The 12,746-nt window shown below is 50.5% G+C and overlaps 3 protein-coding genes across 3 annotated transcripts; 1 reads left to right on the top strand and 2 right to left on the bottom strand.

Moving 5' to 3' along the window:
* Positions 1 to 492: 492 nt before the first annotated feature.
* F4807DRAFT_455556 (cytochrome P450) lies at positions 493 to 2,097 on the top strand (the record flags this gene model as incomplete). Its single annotated transcript, XM_048000750.1, has 1 exon — positions 493 to 2,097. One exon carries the CDS (start codon positions 493 to 495, stop codon positions 2,095 to 2,097), a length of 1,605 nt encoding a protein of 534 aa, XP_047859626.1.
* Positions 2,098 to 6,495: 4,398 nt separating this feature from the next.
* F4807DRAFT_20931 (uncharacterized protein) lies at positions 6,496 to 7,016 on the bottom strand. Its single transcript, XM_047993910.1, has 2 exons — positions 6,997 to 7,016; positions 6,496 to 6,947 (listed from the first exon to the last, which is right to left on the bottom strand). Exon 2 carries the CDS (start codon positions 6,863 to 6,865, stop codon positions 6,626 to 6,628), a length of 240 nt encoding a protein of 79 aa, XP_047859625.1. The 5' UTR covers positions 6,866 to 6,947; positions 6,997 to 7,016; the 3' UTR covers positions 6,496 to 6,625.
* A 1,435-nt stretch (positions 7,017 to 8,451) lies between these two features.
* F4807DRAFT_455555 (uncharacterized protein) lies at positions 8,452 to 10,477 on the bottom strand (the record flags this gene model as incomplete). Its single annotated transcript, XM_048000749.1, has 7 exons — positions 8,452 to 9,465; positions 9,522 to 9,558; positions 9,614 to 9,841; positions 9,899 to 10,198; positions 10,255 to 10,296; positions 10,350 to 10,382; positions 10,443 to 10,477. The coding sequence occupies 7 exons, from the start codon at positions 10,475 to 10,477 to the stop codon at positions 8,452 to 8,454; spliced, it is 1,689 nt and encodes a 562-aa protein (XP_047859624.1).
* Between the last annotated feature and the right edge of the window lie 2,269 nt (positions 10,478 to 12,746).

Below are 12,746 nucleotides of genomic sequence, written 5' to 3'. Positions count from 1 at the left end.
GGCTCATCTAATTGGATGTTAATCTGTCGCCAGCAAATCATGTCGTCAGCGCTTCCTTCTATCATCCCCAGTCCCACTTTAAAGTTTACTAGCGGGAAGGTAAAACGGCTAAGCGAGGAACGGCCAAAGGCAAATGAGACAAAACCGTTATGGAGCTGACCTTCCTATTCGTTACCGAGCATCTCCCTTTTCGAATTCCCAGGTGATAATCAAAACTTCATCCAATCTCGACTTCCCAATTTTCGCCGGAAGCTATCGGTTCCGATGCAGGGAAGTGTTTGGGTGTAGGTAGAGTGGTAGGTTAGGCAGTCAGGTAAAATAACCGAAACAAGGTGAGATTCGTTTATCTAGGTGCCCATCTACCCCAATGATTCAACGACCATTTATAAGCTCCCTGGTGTATAATCCCTCTGGTAAGATGTTCTCTCCTTTTCTGCACTTCCGGCACTTGTCTATCTAGGTCCTCTGATTCTCTGATCTTCTCCCGGTGCCATGGCTTCGATCCCCGCGGATGCACTGACCCGTCCGGCCGTGCTGGCACCGGCCATACTCCTTATCGGTTATGTTCTATACCAGCTTTTCCGGCCCTCCGGACTCCCCGACGTCCCCATTGTCGGCGCGAGACCCGGCGAGTGGTTCCCACTCTTGCGGGCCAAGTGGCGCAACACCAAGGACATGAAGACCGCTGCCGAAGTAGCCTACGACCTATATCGAGACCAAACGGTCGTCTTTCCTATCGCCGGCGCGAAGAACTTCGTACAACTGCCAGCCAACCAACTACAATGGCTTGTCGACCAGCCCGACTCCGCGCTTGATCTGCATGCGCAAGTCCTTGACTCGCTACAGCTCGACCATACCGTCATGGACCCGCGCCTTATCCACAACCCCATCCACCAGAAGTTGATCTCCACCGTTTTGACCCGCGAGACTGGTAACTTGGTTCCGACGCTGCTGGACGAGACCCAGTTCAGCGTTGACCGCTTCTGGGGCACCGATACCGAGAACTGGAGCGAGCTCTGCGTCTACGATGTCATGCGCCGCATCATCGGACAGGTTACGAACCGCGTCTTTGTTGGCTTACCGCTATGCCGTAACCAAGATCTTTTGGATGCCGGGCTGGCATACGCGCAGGATATACCGATGAGCTCTACGGCGCTGCGATTCATATGGAAGCCGGTACGCCCGCTCGCGGCGCTATTTGTGACGTTGCCCAACCGCATCCACACGAACAAATTCTACTCCATCATCAGACCGGAAGTTGAACGGCGGTTACGCGATTACGACGCGCGGCGAACCGATCCGGAGACCAAGGCCGCCGACAAGGAGTCCAACGATTTCTTGCAGTGGTCTGTCAACCAGGCCAAGGCCTCCGGCGACCCGTACTTGGCGAAGGTTGACACCTTATCGGGTCGTATCCTGCTACTCAACTTCGCGTCTACCCACACATCGAGTTTCGCCATGACGCACGCCCTCCTGGATCTCGCTTCCTCTAAAGCGGCCTATTTCGACGAGCTCCGGACTGAGATCAAGACCGTACTTGCGGAACACGGTGGCGAGTGGAATAAGCGCGCCCTGGCGGCTATGTCGAAGTTAGACAGCGTGTTGCGAGAGTCTCAACGCCTCAACTCGTTTGTGTCGTTAGCTACCGTCCGCGCCGTCGTTCGAAAGAGCGGCATCGACACCCCCGACGGCGTTCACCTCCCCCACGGCACGGTCGTGTGCGCGCCCTCGTACCCCGTCTTCCACGACCCGGCCGTGTACCCCGAACCCCACGAATTCAAGCCCTTCCGATTTGCGGATAAGCGCGCCGTCGATCAAGTGGTAGAGAAGGGAGAGAAGGAAACGACGTACGTTCAGAGAGCGAGACTCGCCTTCGCCACCACGAGTCCCGAGTACTGCGCCTTCGGCCACGGACGACACGCGTGTCCCGGCAGGTTCTTCGCGGCGAGCGAGTTGAAGCTAATGCTCGCGTACCTCATCCTCAACTACGACTTCGAGATCCGCGAGAAGCGGCCGGAGAACTTCTGGTTCGGTATGAATAGGATACCCCCGATGAAGGCGACTATTAGGGTCAGGAGGAGGAAGGGGTCTGTGTGATAGATAGATGCGGGACGGGTGTTGGGGAGTATGGGAGTGTGGTACATATTATGGGTGGTGAGTATATATAGGCAGGTATGTACCGAGCCGAACTTGTGTTCGTGAGTATATAAGTACGAGTAGGACGTAATGATGTACGATTTCTTTGGCTTGGGCGGTTTTGCGCTGATTTTTACGTTTCGTGATGGCTTTTCATGTCTGGGGTTTTGCAATGGTGGTTTTAATATTGGCATCAAGATGCTGGAGGTCCTCTAATTACCCCTTATTCCAAGGCTCGAAGCCAGCAACGAAGATGACGGCCTATATTAAAGTTTGTGGGTGAGGATTCGGCATCTAGGGATTTCCTCCTTTTATTGCAGAACTATACCCCTAATATAACAGTATACTGTAATTCATGTTGAACATATTATCTCAACTCTGGTCAGTTAAACTCCTTGCCCTGTAGTTTTGTTTTCATGGCCTAAGACCATCTAGCACTTAGGGACCTGGTGTCTCGGCGTCAGTCTAATCACACTTTGCGATGTGCGGCTCCAAGGGACCGGTAGCGCATAAGATGCTACTGTAAGATCGTCCGCCTAGGAGTCCGGATAGAATTATCAAGGTCAATACCACCCTCGACCCCCAACGAGATTGTATCGAGTTCTAGGGCCATGCTCCCCGTTTAAAAAGGTATGCTTACCTCCATACAGCGATCATGCCAACATGGATTGGTGGAATTAGCAGCGTAGAGCTTGAACAGCGACGAAGTTATCGCGTTCTAATCTTTCGTGGGGGGTAAGAGGCAGTCGTGAGTCTAGGTGCACGCGTACCCCTGAAATAATATCGGCTCCCTATTCGCGCGGTTGTTGATCTACGCTGGGGTACCAAGGTTTCGAAAAGTTCCTCTCTCTCATTCAACGGCGAGATACTATCACCCAAGGTGCTGGTTTACGGGATTTCGGCACAGAATGAAAGCTAATATGGATATAGGAGGTCGTTTATAGAAGCTCGGCGTTGGGTGTATGCATCCGGGCTGCTTCGAGGATAGGCGTATCACGCTATATCGTTAGTGAATTATGCGTCTTACCGGATATCGAGGTTTTCTAGAAGAGGGAGCTGTCGATTCGTTAGGTCGGTGGGCATTGCTAGTTCAGAGCTTCCTTTTCTATCGTTGTCCGTCTTTCGAGCTGCCTTTCATTGAGCATGGGTTAGCAAAGTCATGGGTAAGGGGATCGTGATGTTAGCTATCAACTCACCGAACTATATGTGAAGCTCTAGGATCTCGGTCTACTTAAGGGCGTCTGGGTTCTTTTGTCTGCAGATATGGTGCAACGATACGCGGCGGAGGGCGCATTTGGTATAGTGAAAACGGCATTGTTCGTTATGCTTCTGTGTTGGTTTCGGGGTCTGGTATAAGGGCAAGGAACATTTGTATGTAAGAACATGCCATGTTATCAGATGCGGAGAAGTGTTCTAGAACGATTCGCGAATGTTGCTTAGTACATACCTGTTTACTATATGGCATATATACAGGGGGCTATAGAGATAATCCAGGTTGTAAGTATGTAAGAGTGTCCTACATCTATCGCAACTAGTCACAGTAACTACCTACCTACCTAATTAGTTATCCTTCCACGGGAAATACTATACCACTGCTACAATACCAATTCCCATGATGTGGTCCGGCAGGGGGTTAAGATGGGGGTACAGCTTTCGACGCTATTGACGTATCAAGTCTCGGTCGGGTGCCTCGAAACCTTCGAGAACAAACGGATGATTCCATGACACTAGGGGAACCTATTCCGAACCCTACAGGACACAGATAAGTTGTATTGAGGGTATCATCGATGACATTCTCTCCTAGACCCTGAGAAGTAGGTGAAGTGAAGGTGCCAAGAACGGGATATCCCTTCGGGTAGGTATCTTCCTATTAACTTAAAGCCCTTAAGTTATTCATTAGCTAGCTACTAAACAATAGCCTTCTACATTAATTACATAGTAGCATGGAATCTTAGCTCCTATTCCGGGGATCTGAATAGGGACCGCCAATGGCAGCCCCCATCCTTCGCCCAGCCGCACCCCTGGTTCCCCGGGTTATACTTTCGTTTTCTCCCGGAAGCCGTGGTGACAGTAAGGCTATCCCCCCTACCAATGGACGCAGAAGCATTCACTTTTGGGGTTTAAGGGGGACCCCTCGGAGCGGAGCCTGCCTTTGGACTGACAGGGGACTTTGGCGTGATGGGGCTAGCGAATACGAGATTCTGGTCACCACCAAAGATCGTCCGGGGGCTGGGGTTGGATGAGCGAGTAACAAGCGTCAAGTAAGTGAGTGGTAGCACATATGATCGGAGTTTTGGTGCCTATCGTGCAGGATAAGCTGCAGAAGAAAGAGACAAATACACTAAAAAGTTCGAGGCGAATATATTCGATCTCAGATCTCAGCTCTCGCATGTCCCCTATCTGGGTACCTAGGCATCAAAGCCGTTACAGTGATTAAATCCATAATGAATTCTTTAGACCATGGGAATTCGGCCCAACTCATCCAAATATGCATTTCCCATCTGCAAGTTAGGTGCACTGTCACATCGACGATGCCTTTGAGGTGACCAGGGATGACCATGCGATTTCTAGAAACACGCGTATGTATGCAGTTGTAGAAATCCAACAGGGGAGTACATAGTTCAGTACACGCTCGCATGACATGGAGAGAACGTCGTTCTGTATTATCAGATCCATTTACTGCTATAGACGATCCTTAGGTCCTGTATGCCTTCCTCTCCTACCTATTATGGTATCCCGATAGCTTATAAAGACTCATAGGCCGGATATATCTACGAATCTAGTAAGGGTGTTATCAAATGTAGTAGATGGGCTACGCTAGGGACATACTAGCGTAGAGCAGTTGGATCTCAGGGAAAACTCAAGATCGAATTTATCTCAGATCAGGGGTCAGGGGAGAAAAGTGAGTATTAGGATATCATAGCCAAAGTAACCCCTGGGCTAGGCTCTTCTTAGAACCTAGATGCTAGCCATCGAACGACAGTGATCTTGTAGATCGTTATGGACCTACTCTGATTTGTTATGATACAACAGGTGTAAGAGAAGGCCTTCTGGAAGACACTACATAGTACCACTGCATGGGTAGACTATGTAGCCTATTCAGGCGGGCTAGTGTGAACCTCAGTGATCGATGATCGTTCACAGTGTCCGGAAACACAGGCCGTGGTGGGTATACTTCTGACGACTTTGGGTACTCTTGCAGCATTCTGGAACCGCAAGCCCATGCGGCTCGGAGGAAAATTGCCGGAGGATAAGGAAGCCTTGACTGTCCTCGCAGGTACTGTACATCCTCTGTTCTAGCCCACATCAAGCTCTATTCTCCTAACCCCGGGGGGCCTAGATATGCCATGGGGCATGGCATAGCATGGAGGTAAGGCATATGCTACTGCCCAATAAGATGCGTAACCAATATTCGACATGAAGATATACCTCCTGCAGTGTTCTTTGGACCCCCAGATCATGTATTTGCTTCCATAGCACCTAGGTAAGTACCTGTACTTTATCCACAGTATCTGCGAGTAGTTTATATTGCCATCCCAACAGATGAATACCTAAAGTGAGGGCGGCAGCGCTAGGGATTTGAAAAAAACCCACCTACGTCAGTGATCTCAACGGAGGGCGATCTCGCAACGTGACATATCCGGCTCGTGGCGTCCCGTAATCGGCAACAAACCATAGATGTTCTCCGGAGCACCAGACCCCGAGACGGCCGTATACTCGATAAACACCTAACTCACATACCGCCCCCTTCCGCCGCCCTCGTGACCTCGGTTGTCTCACAACGGCAGCACAACATACGATGTCATGAGCCTCGGGGGGCGGCGTTAACCTGGGACAGACCAACGCCGTGAGACGGCGCCACCGCTAAAAGAGGAGCACCCGGTATCTGTTGTTGCCAGCAGTGTATCCAGCAAACCTGCTCAAGAAAAGCCCAAGTGCAAGTGTAACGTCCCATCTGATATAGGGCTGCATAGATAGCTATCATAGCCCGGCTCTTAATATACGCCAAGACGATCTTCCATCCGCCAAAACCTCGTGACGTGAAACGACGACGACGGCGGCGGCGGCATATCGCACGTACATAGCAGCCATAGCACAGCCAGATATGCGCGCCGGCGGCAGCAGTAGCAGTGCCCCCAGGAAACGGTAGGACGGCAGGATCTAAGAATAGATAGCCTCGTAGCAAAATCTCGTATACCGCGGCTGACCCCCGGCTCCGGACGTCCCATTGGTCGCTTCGGGATTTTTATCCAAACAGCCCTACCGTGACACCGGCGTGCCAGCCTTAGTCAGGCACCGTCCGAGATCTAGTACGCCTGGGCGACCCGTTAAGCTAGGTAGTAATGGCTAATAGTCGGCAATCGAATAAGACGGTGCAAGTAATAATTAAATAATAATAAGAAAGTAAAAATCTCGTGGCTAAGGTCCCGTAGCGTACGATTCGCTTATTGGCCTCGTGACCCGGAAAAAGCGGCGGTCGCGTAGGTACCTAAGGTAAGTAGCGTATAGGAATTTTTGGCGCGCGCCCCCTTTTAGGGATATTTTCGCGAGCTGAGGGAAGGGCTTGCTGGTTAAGGTAAGGTAAACCAAAACCCCCTCTCTCTCGGCCCGCTACATAGGTAGGTAGTTTCTTCCAGTCTCTTCTTTCTCCGGCGGAGGATAGTGTGTTTACGGCTAGCACGTATGTACATAGGTAAGATAATCGACTGTTCGGAAATGCTACGAGCATGTTCCTCGCAAGAGTAAGCAAGGAGAGGCCCGAGGCTGGCCATAAGGCGGGTCGTCCCGGTCCAAATGACGAGGTTACATTTCTAGGGTCTTGTTAGCTGATGTGTAGCGAGTCAAGGGGAAAGGTCTAACCCCTCGAGAACACGCCTAGCCGAGGACACAGCTCGGCTAGCGGGATGCATTTTGCTTCTTTTGCATGTACCTGCTACTACTACCTAAGGTGAGATCTGCTAAGTCAGCATTTTCTGCCAGTATTGTTAGTGAAAGTGACCTGAGGAAGAGCTACTAGCAAATATACCATAGACAACGACAGCGACAGCGAGGTAAAATATTCTTAGGAGAACAGCAATTCATTGTATTATAATTAAGATTAGTTATCCGCGAGTTGGCGAGACCAGCTACGTCGCCGTCCGCAAGCATCTGAACCAAGACGGTCAGTCAACTGCTGCAAGTATTAACCCTCATGCCCTCCGAGCATTGGAGCAACAAGCGATAACTATATGCTCCTGCTGAAAGCCTTCATTCCATGTCTCCTTCTCTGAAACTGCTTTTTGCGCTTCGATCCAAATCCAATAAAAGCGACTCCAAAAACTCCTAGCATTTCCTAAGCAACGGCCCAAAGGCGACTCTGTTGCTACCATACCGCTCCCAGATCCTTAGCGTACACAACAGTCCTCCATCAGGATCTTTTCTATTCCAAAAAACAAAACCAGATACAAATAAGTCAAATAAATCAAGTAACGCCGTCCCAATGCATGTGACGGACCGCCCGCAAGGTCGTCAAATTTTTGTTCCCGGATCAAGAGTTGTAAACAGTCGCTATGCAATTTGGTGGAGGGTAATAGGGGTATCCTAATTTTTAAAGCAATGCAATTCCGGAAGGAGCGGCTGAGATTCTATACCAAATGTAGATATCGTCGTAAATCGTAAGGAGCGTGAGATGGTCGGTCTATATAATGCGATATCTCGAGAAAGGAGTGTCTATTTGGGTATCTTCGATGAATGTCGTAAGGAGCGTCGTAAGTTTGTTCATTATGCAATACGTATTATGCGTTTCGTGCAACAAAAAGGAATGTGGGTACCATTGTGTCGGTACTGGACGTGTAGGTTTCTTTGAATCCTGTCAAAGGAGTGTGGTGTACAATTGCGTCTGTGGAAGGTCGAAAAAAGGAGGTATTAAATTTGTTTCGGGACAAATCGGGCTTCAAGTGGTGCGGGTGAGTCGTCATTCTTGCTCTCTGTTGACTGGGAAAGGAGCCGATGATATGGAAGAATGTTGCCGATGGTGGTGCGGGAACATCTGAGACGACATAAAGGTAGGTGACGGTGCCGATAGAGAAAGGGGAGTAGTTGATTCCATGGGGTGACCATGCCATTGCTCGGGGTTGAGAAATGGAGAAGGCGCATGACGAAAGGCCGGAGATGGCAAAGCGTTGGAATCCGGCCGTTGCATGGGAAGTTCAAGCGGGAGGAAATTGGACGACGAAGATGCTGGATGCTGGGCATTGGTGTTCCTGAGCGGCAAGGTCAATTACTTTCATCCTCTTCCACGTCAGAACGGAGAGCCGTTGTGGGATGCCTAACAGCTTAGATCCACACGGTCTGGATTGGAGAGACGAACCCGACACCAAAGTTGTTCGGCCCAGAGCCAAGAGGCGGATAAGCCGTCATGCCAGGGTCCCATGAGCCAAATTCCTCGTGATCGCTATACGTAATAGAGCCTTCTCCAAAGGTGGAAGACACTGGGCTGTAGCCTCCGTACGATGGCGACGGGATGTTGAGATACTGCTGGCTCGAGTACGGTGAGGAGATGGCCAAGGGGCTAACCCCAGACTCCTGCTCGGGTATAACAGAGAGATCCTCGGTGCTCCAGCTGAACGCTGGGTTGTCCTCGTACGGCATGTATGTGGTCGTGGGAGGTGGAGTACCTTGAGGCAGACCATCGCTCATATAGAAGTTGGGTGGGTCGAACTGAGGGAAGGATGGCGTGCGAACCGGTTGTACCCAACCCATCCTGGATCGAAACTCATTGACGGTGTCAATGGGGAACTCCATGAGTGAGAGAGGTGTTTGCGAGTCTCCGTCGAGGCTTCCAGAAACGTTGATAGAGAGCAGGCGCCGAGCAATCTCCTCTACCGGGCCAATTGCAAGGCTACCGAAGTAGGCAGCCCCAATCTCAGGGAAGAGGCGTTCCATCATGATCGCAGCTGTGTAATAATGCGCGACGACAACCAAAGCACTTGGAGATGTGCCGTTTTGCTTGAAGCACATCACGGGAAGCCAGAAAAGCCAGGTGCGGAGTGGTCGGAGTCGATCAAACTGATCTTCAATCGACTGGATTGGGCTGACCTTGCGAGCACCCTTGAGGAAGCATACTAGCTGCGTAGCTAGTTGGGGGTCTTCCTTGTTCTGCTTGAGATGAGCTTCAACCTTGGTGATCTGGTTGATGGTGCGCTGGAACGCATCGAGATCCTCCTTGCGCGGTTGATGAGGCTTGTGATCCGGCGTGGGGGATGGAGGAGCAGTAGGGAACGTGCTGCTTTCGGCAATGAACTCCCCAAACTGGGATTCGTGCTTCCAGGGTTCCATAGCATCAATCACCTTTTACGAATTCGCGTTAGTATAGCTCATTTTAATAGGCATCAAGATGCACTTACGGATGAGGTTCCTTGCATCAATTGGGTCCAGCTTCGCCTATTATTTCATTTGGTAAGCTATGGTCTCACGGGTGCATGCATTTATTGCTTACCAATCTGTCGCCTGCCACGAGAGCACAAGCGAGGCAGCCAGAACAGCATCAGAGTTTTCACGCGAGAACGATCCTATGGCCTCCTGCAATCCCTTGAGCGCGATACCGCGATGCTCGTAAGCCATGCTGCCCACGTGCGGGCAGTTGGTCAAGAAGGCGATGTGCTCAGCCGAGAAGGCGAGCAGAGCATGCATGACGTAGCCATGAGTAGCACCAATTTTGAGAATTCTGCATCCGAATTAGCACACAATATGAACAGTTAACCAAAGGACTTCTGAGACATACGTCGGAATCTGGCGGGTCCAGAGAGTGAACCCATTGGCGTCCATGGCACTCATCTCATTGCAAATGGCAGCAACGTGGAAAATTAACCGGAGGTCCTCAACCGAAAAGTACTGAGGCACAGGCGCGGGATAGATGTTGAGGCTCGGGAACGGGAAAACACCAGTTCGTTGCCACTGCTCGACGGCAGCCTCGATCTCAGGGGTCCACATCAGATCGGGCTTATCGGGAGTTGCGGCCCTCTCATCAGGGACCGGAACATCATTGTACGGGCACCGGACCTTGTGTTTGGTACAATTACGGCTGCTGGTGTGTCAGCAAACTACATACATACATTATTACTAGCGGGCATTACAGACCATTGGGGGAAGTTCTCGTCACAGCGAATGTGTCGACGTTTGCTACAGACCGATCAGTTCCTATTCTGATATGAATGCTGCTGGGCCAAGCATACCAGTTATCACAGCCCTTGCGGGACTTGGTGTGACTAAACGCAACAATCAGCAAACCGAGCCTGAAATTATCTAGTTTGCTAGAGGAAACAAACCTGCGTCGCGGAGGACCACCACCTGGGCCAGCCATTGGAAAAGCTGTAAAATTATAAAGTTGAACTAAAGAACTGATGTGGATAGGTCAGTATACTAGCAATAGCATTGACACCGGCACACCCGTATCTGACATAGACGAGAGACTACTGGCAGTGGGATAAGCCAGTTGGAAAGGCTACTTACGTGAAGCAGGGCACGATATATATTCGTGCCAGATGAAGCGAGCGAATGGGTTTGCGAGTGGATCTAGTTACCGGGCGTTCCTAGACAACAGCTTGGATGTGGATAGCGGGGTGCCTCCTTTGTTAGAGACGGTGTTGATTAAAGAGTAATGGTAGCAGCTGCGTCTATATCACAACATATAGACAGGTGAAGTGTGTTGCGATACGTCTCGAGGATTTCCAAGACGTCGAGTTCGGCGGCGGGGTTTTACAAAGGTACCGTTGAACGAGACAAGTTTAGACGTCGATGATATCGATGACGATGGGGCCTGATATTTGAGGTTCTTTGCTGGTCGTTTCCTTCCAGGTGTTTTAAGCGATTGAATAACTTCTCGAGACTCGGAGTACTAATCAACGGGACGTGGACAGACTCTCTTAAGACAACCGTGCGATAGTCCAATGGTTGATTATAGCAGCGTGGGTTTCTTGGCTTATTGGCTTATTGAGTTTTTGGTGACACTGCTGGACAAGTCGGGTTCACGATTTTGATGGTAGGGATCCTCTTCGAGTCCAAAATCTCCAAACACACAAAAAAAGGAAAAAGCGAATGACAGGAGCCAACGAGGACTTCCTAAAGGGAGGTGAGGTTAAAGCGAGTGTGTGGTTGAGGCTAGAGCAAAGCTCAGGGTTGAAATTGTTGTATGCTGAGAGAGACTAATAGAGATGGAGAAAATCAATGGGGGGCCGGAGGGTTGTTAAATAACTACCCGAAGATGGATGGTGAAGTTGGGCGTGGTAGGCTTGGTAGGCGTGGTAGGCGTGGGCTTTTTTTGGTCGGGCTTTGTACACCGTGCTAGCTTAACTCTAAACGACTGTTCCACTTTCCGCAAGGGGAAGGAATACAGTAGAAAGTGTACATGAGGTACATCCCATACATCCCATACCTACATCCCGTCGCCGGCAGCTTCCCAACTTCCTAACGTAATGTTACTAATGGGCTTCTTGTTATGGTGGGGGTTCGATGAGAGGTTGGCTGTGGTCGGTCGCTAATGCCAAATGGAACCCTCTTCCGCCAAAGTACCTATACAGTATAAAGCACCGTCGCTTCTAACGCTAAGAGAGCCTAGTGCCTTTTCCAATGGCTGCGGGTTGTGGGGGAAGCAAAAGAAGGAAAGGTGGAAGGAAAGGGAAAAGTCAAAGTATCCCGGTATAGGTGGTATGGATAGGTACAGTACAACGCTGGAATATCCCACCAGCCCACGTACCCTGGACTCTTAAAGGGTAGGTACTATGTAGGTATGTTAGGTTCATAATGTATAGCCTACTAGGACAATGAAATGCATTAAACTACAACAACAAAAACAGCCAATCCGAGTACGGAAATCGATTATCGAACGATGCAACTTCAACTATTAGCACCAAGTAATAGTCCGGCGTCTTGGGATGTTCGGTGGTTGGGTCTGTTGTGTAAACTGACTGTGCTCGATGGATGCCCAGGTGCTGGATGCGCAGTATTCTGGCACGCTGGATCGAAAAGGGTGGTGGTGCTGAGCCTTAGTCGCCTGCCAGCAGCAACCAAGCAGCACCAAGCACCTAGGCAGCTAGGTTAAGGTGTTGACGCTTGCTACGCTTGGTGACGCTAAGTACCTATATACCAAGGTAGGTACTCTGGCTCGATATTTACAGTATCGATGCGTACATTCGTACCGTACCGGTTTGGACGTGATACTTGTTCAGGCCCGGCACTGGCACGGGCGTGTGTGATGCGAATAATCGTTCAGAGAGGAGTGGGTGGAGGAGCAACAACTGGGTGTGAAGGGTCCAGAGTTGCCCAGGTTGCCCAGGTGGTATCGTCCTCTTGCCTTTCACCGTTCCATGATCTCAGCCAGATCCCTGTCAATGAAGCATCTACAGTCTATTCCTTTCTGGGCTTAGAGACAACGGAGAGGCGAAGCCAACTGCTCGGCCCCATCGGACTGGATCCTCCAGCTTAATGGACCACTGGACAAAGTCAGCAGTTGCATCAACCCTTTTTTCCTTCGCGCCATCCAGCATCCAAGGCATTTCCCTGCGTGCATTACCTGGCCTAGGCTTGGGCTTCTATCGTCCCATCATCCCATCCACAACCGCAACGGGACTAGG

The sequence above is a fragment of the Annulohypoxylon truncatum genome (assembly GCF_022578515.1).
Source record: "Annulohypoxylon truncatum strain CBS 140777 unplaced genomic scaffold F4807scaffold_1, whole genome shotgun sequence".
NCBI classification, from domain to species: Eukaryota; Fungi; Ascomycota; class Sordariomycetes; order Xylariales; family Hypoxylaceae; genus Annulohypoxylon; species Annulohypoxylon truncatum.
The sequence above is the reverse complement of the archived record's forward strand: the minus strand, read 5'-3'. Positions and strand labels throughout refer to the sequence as shown.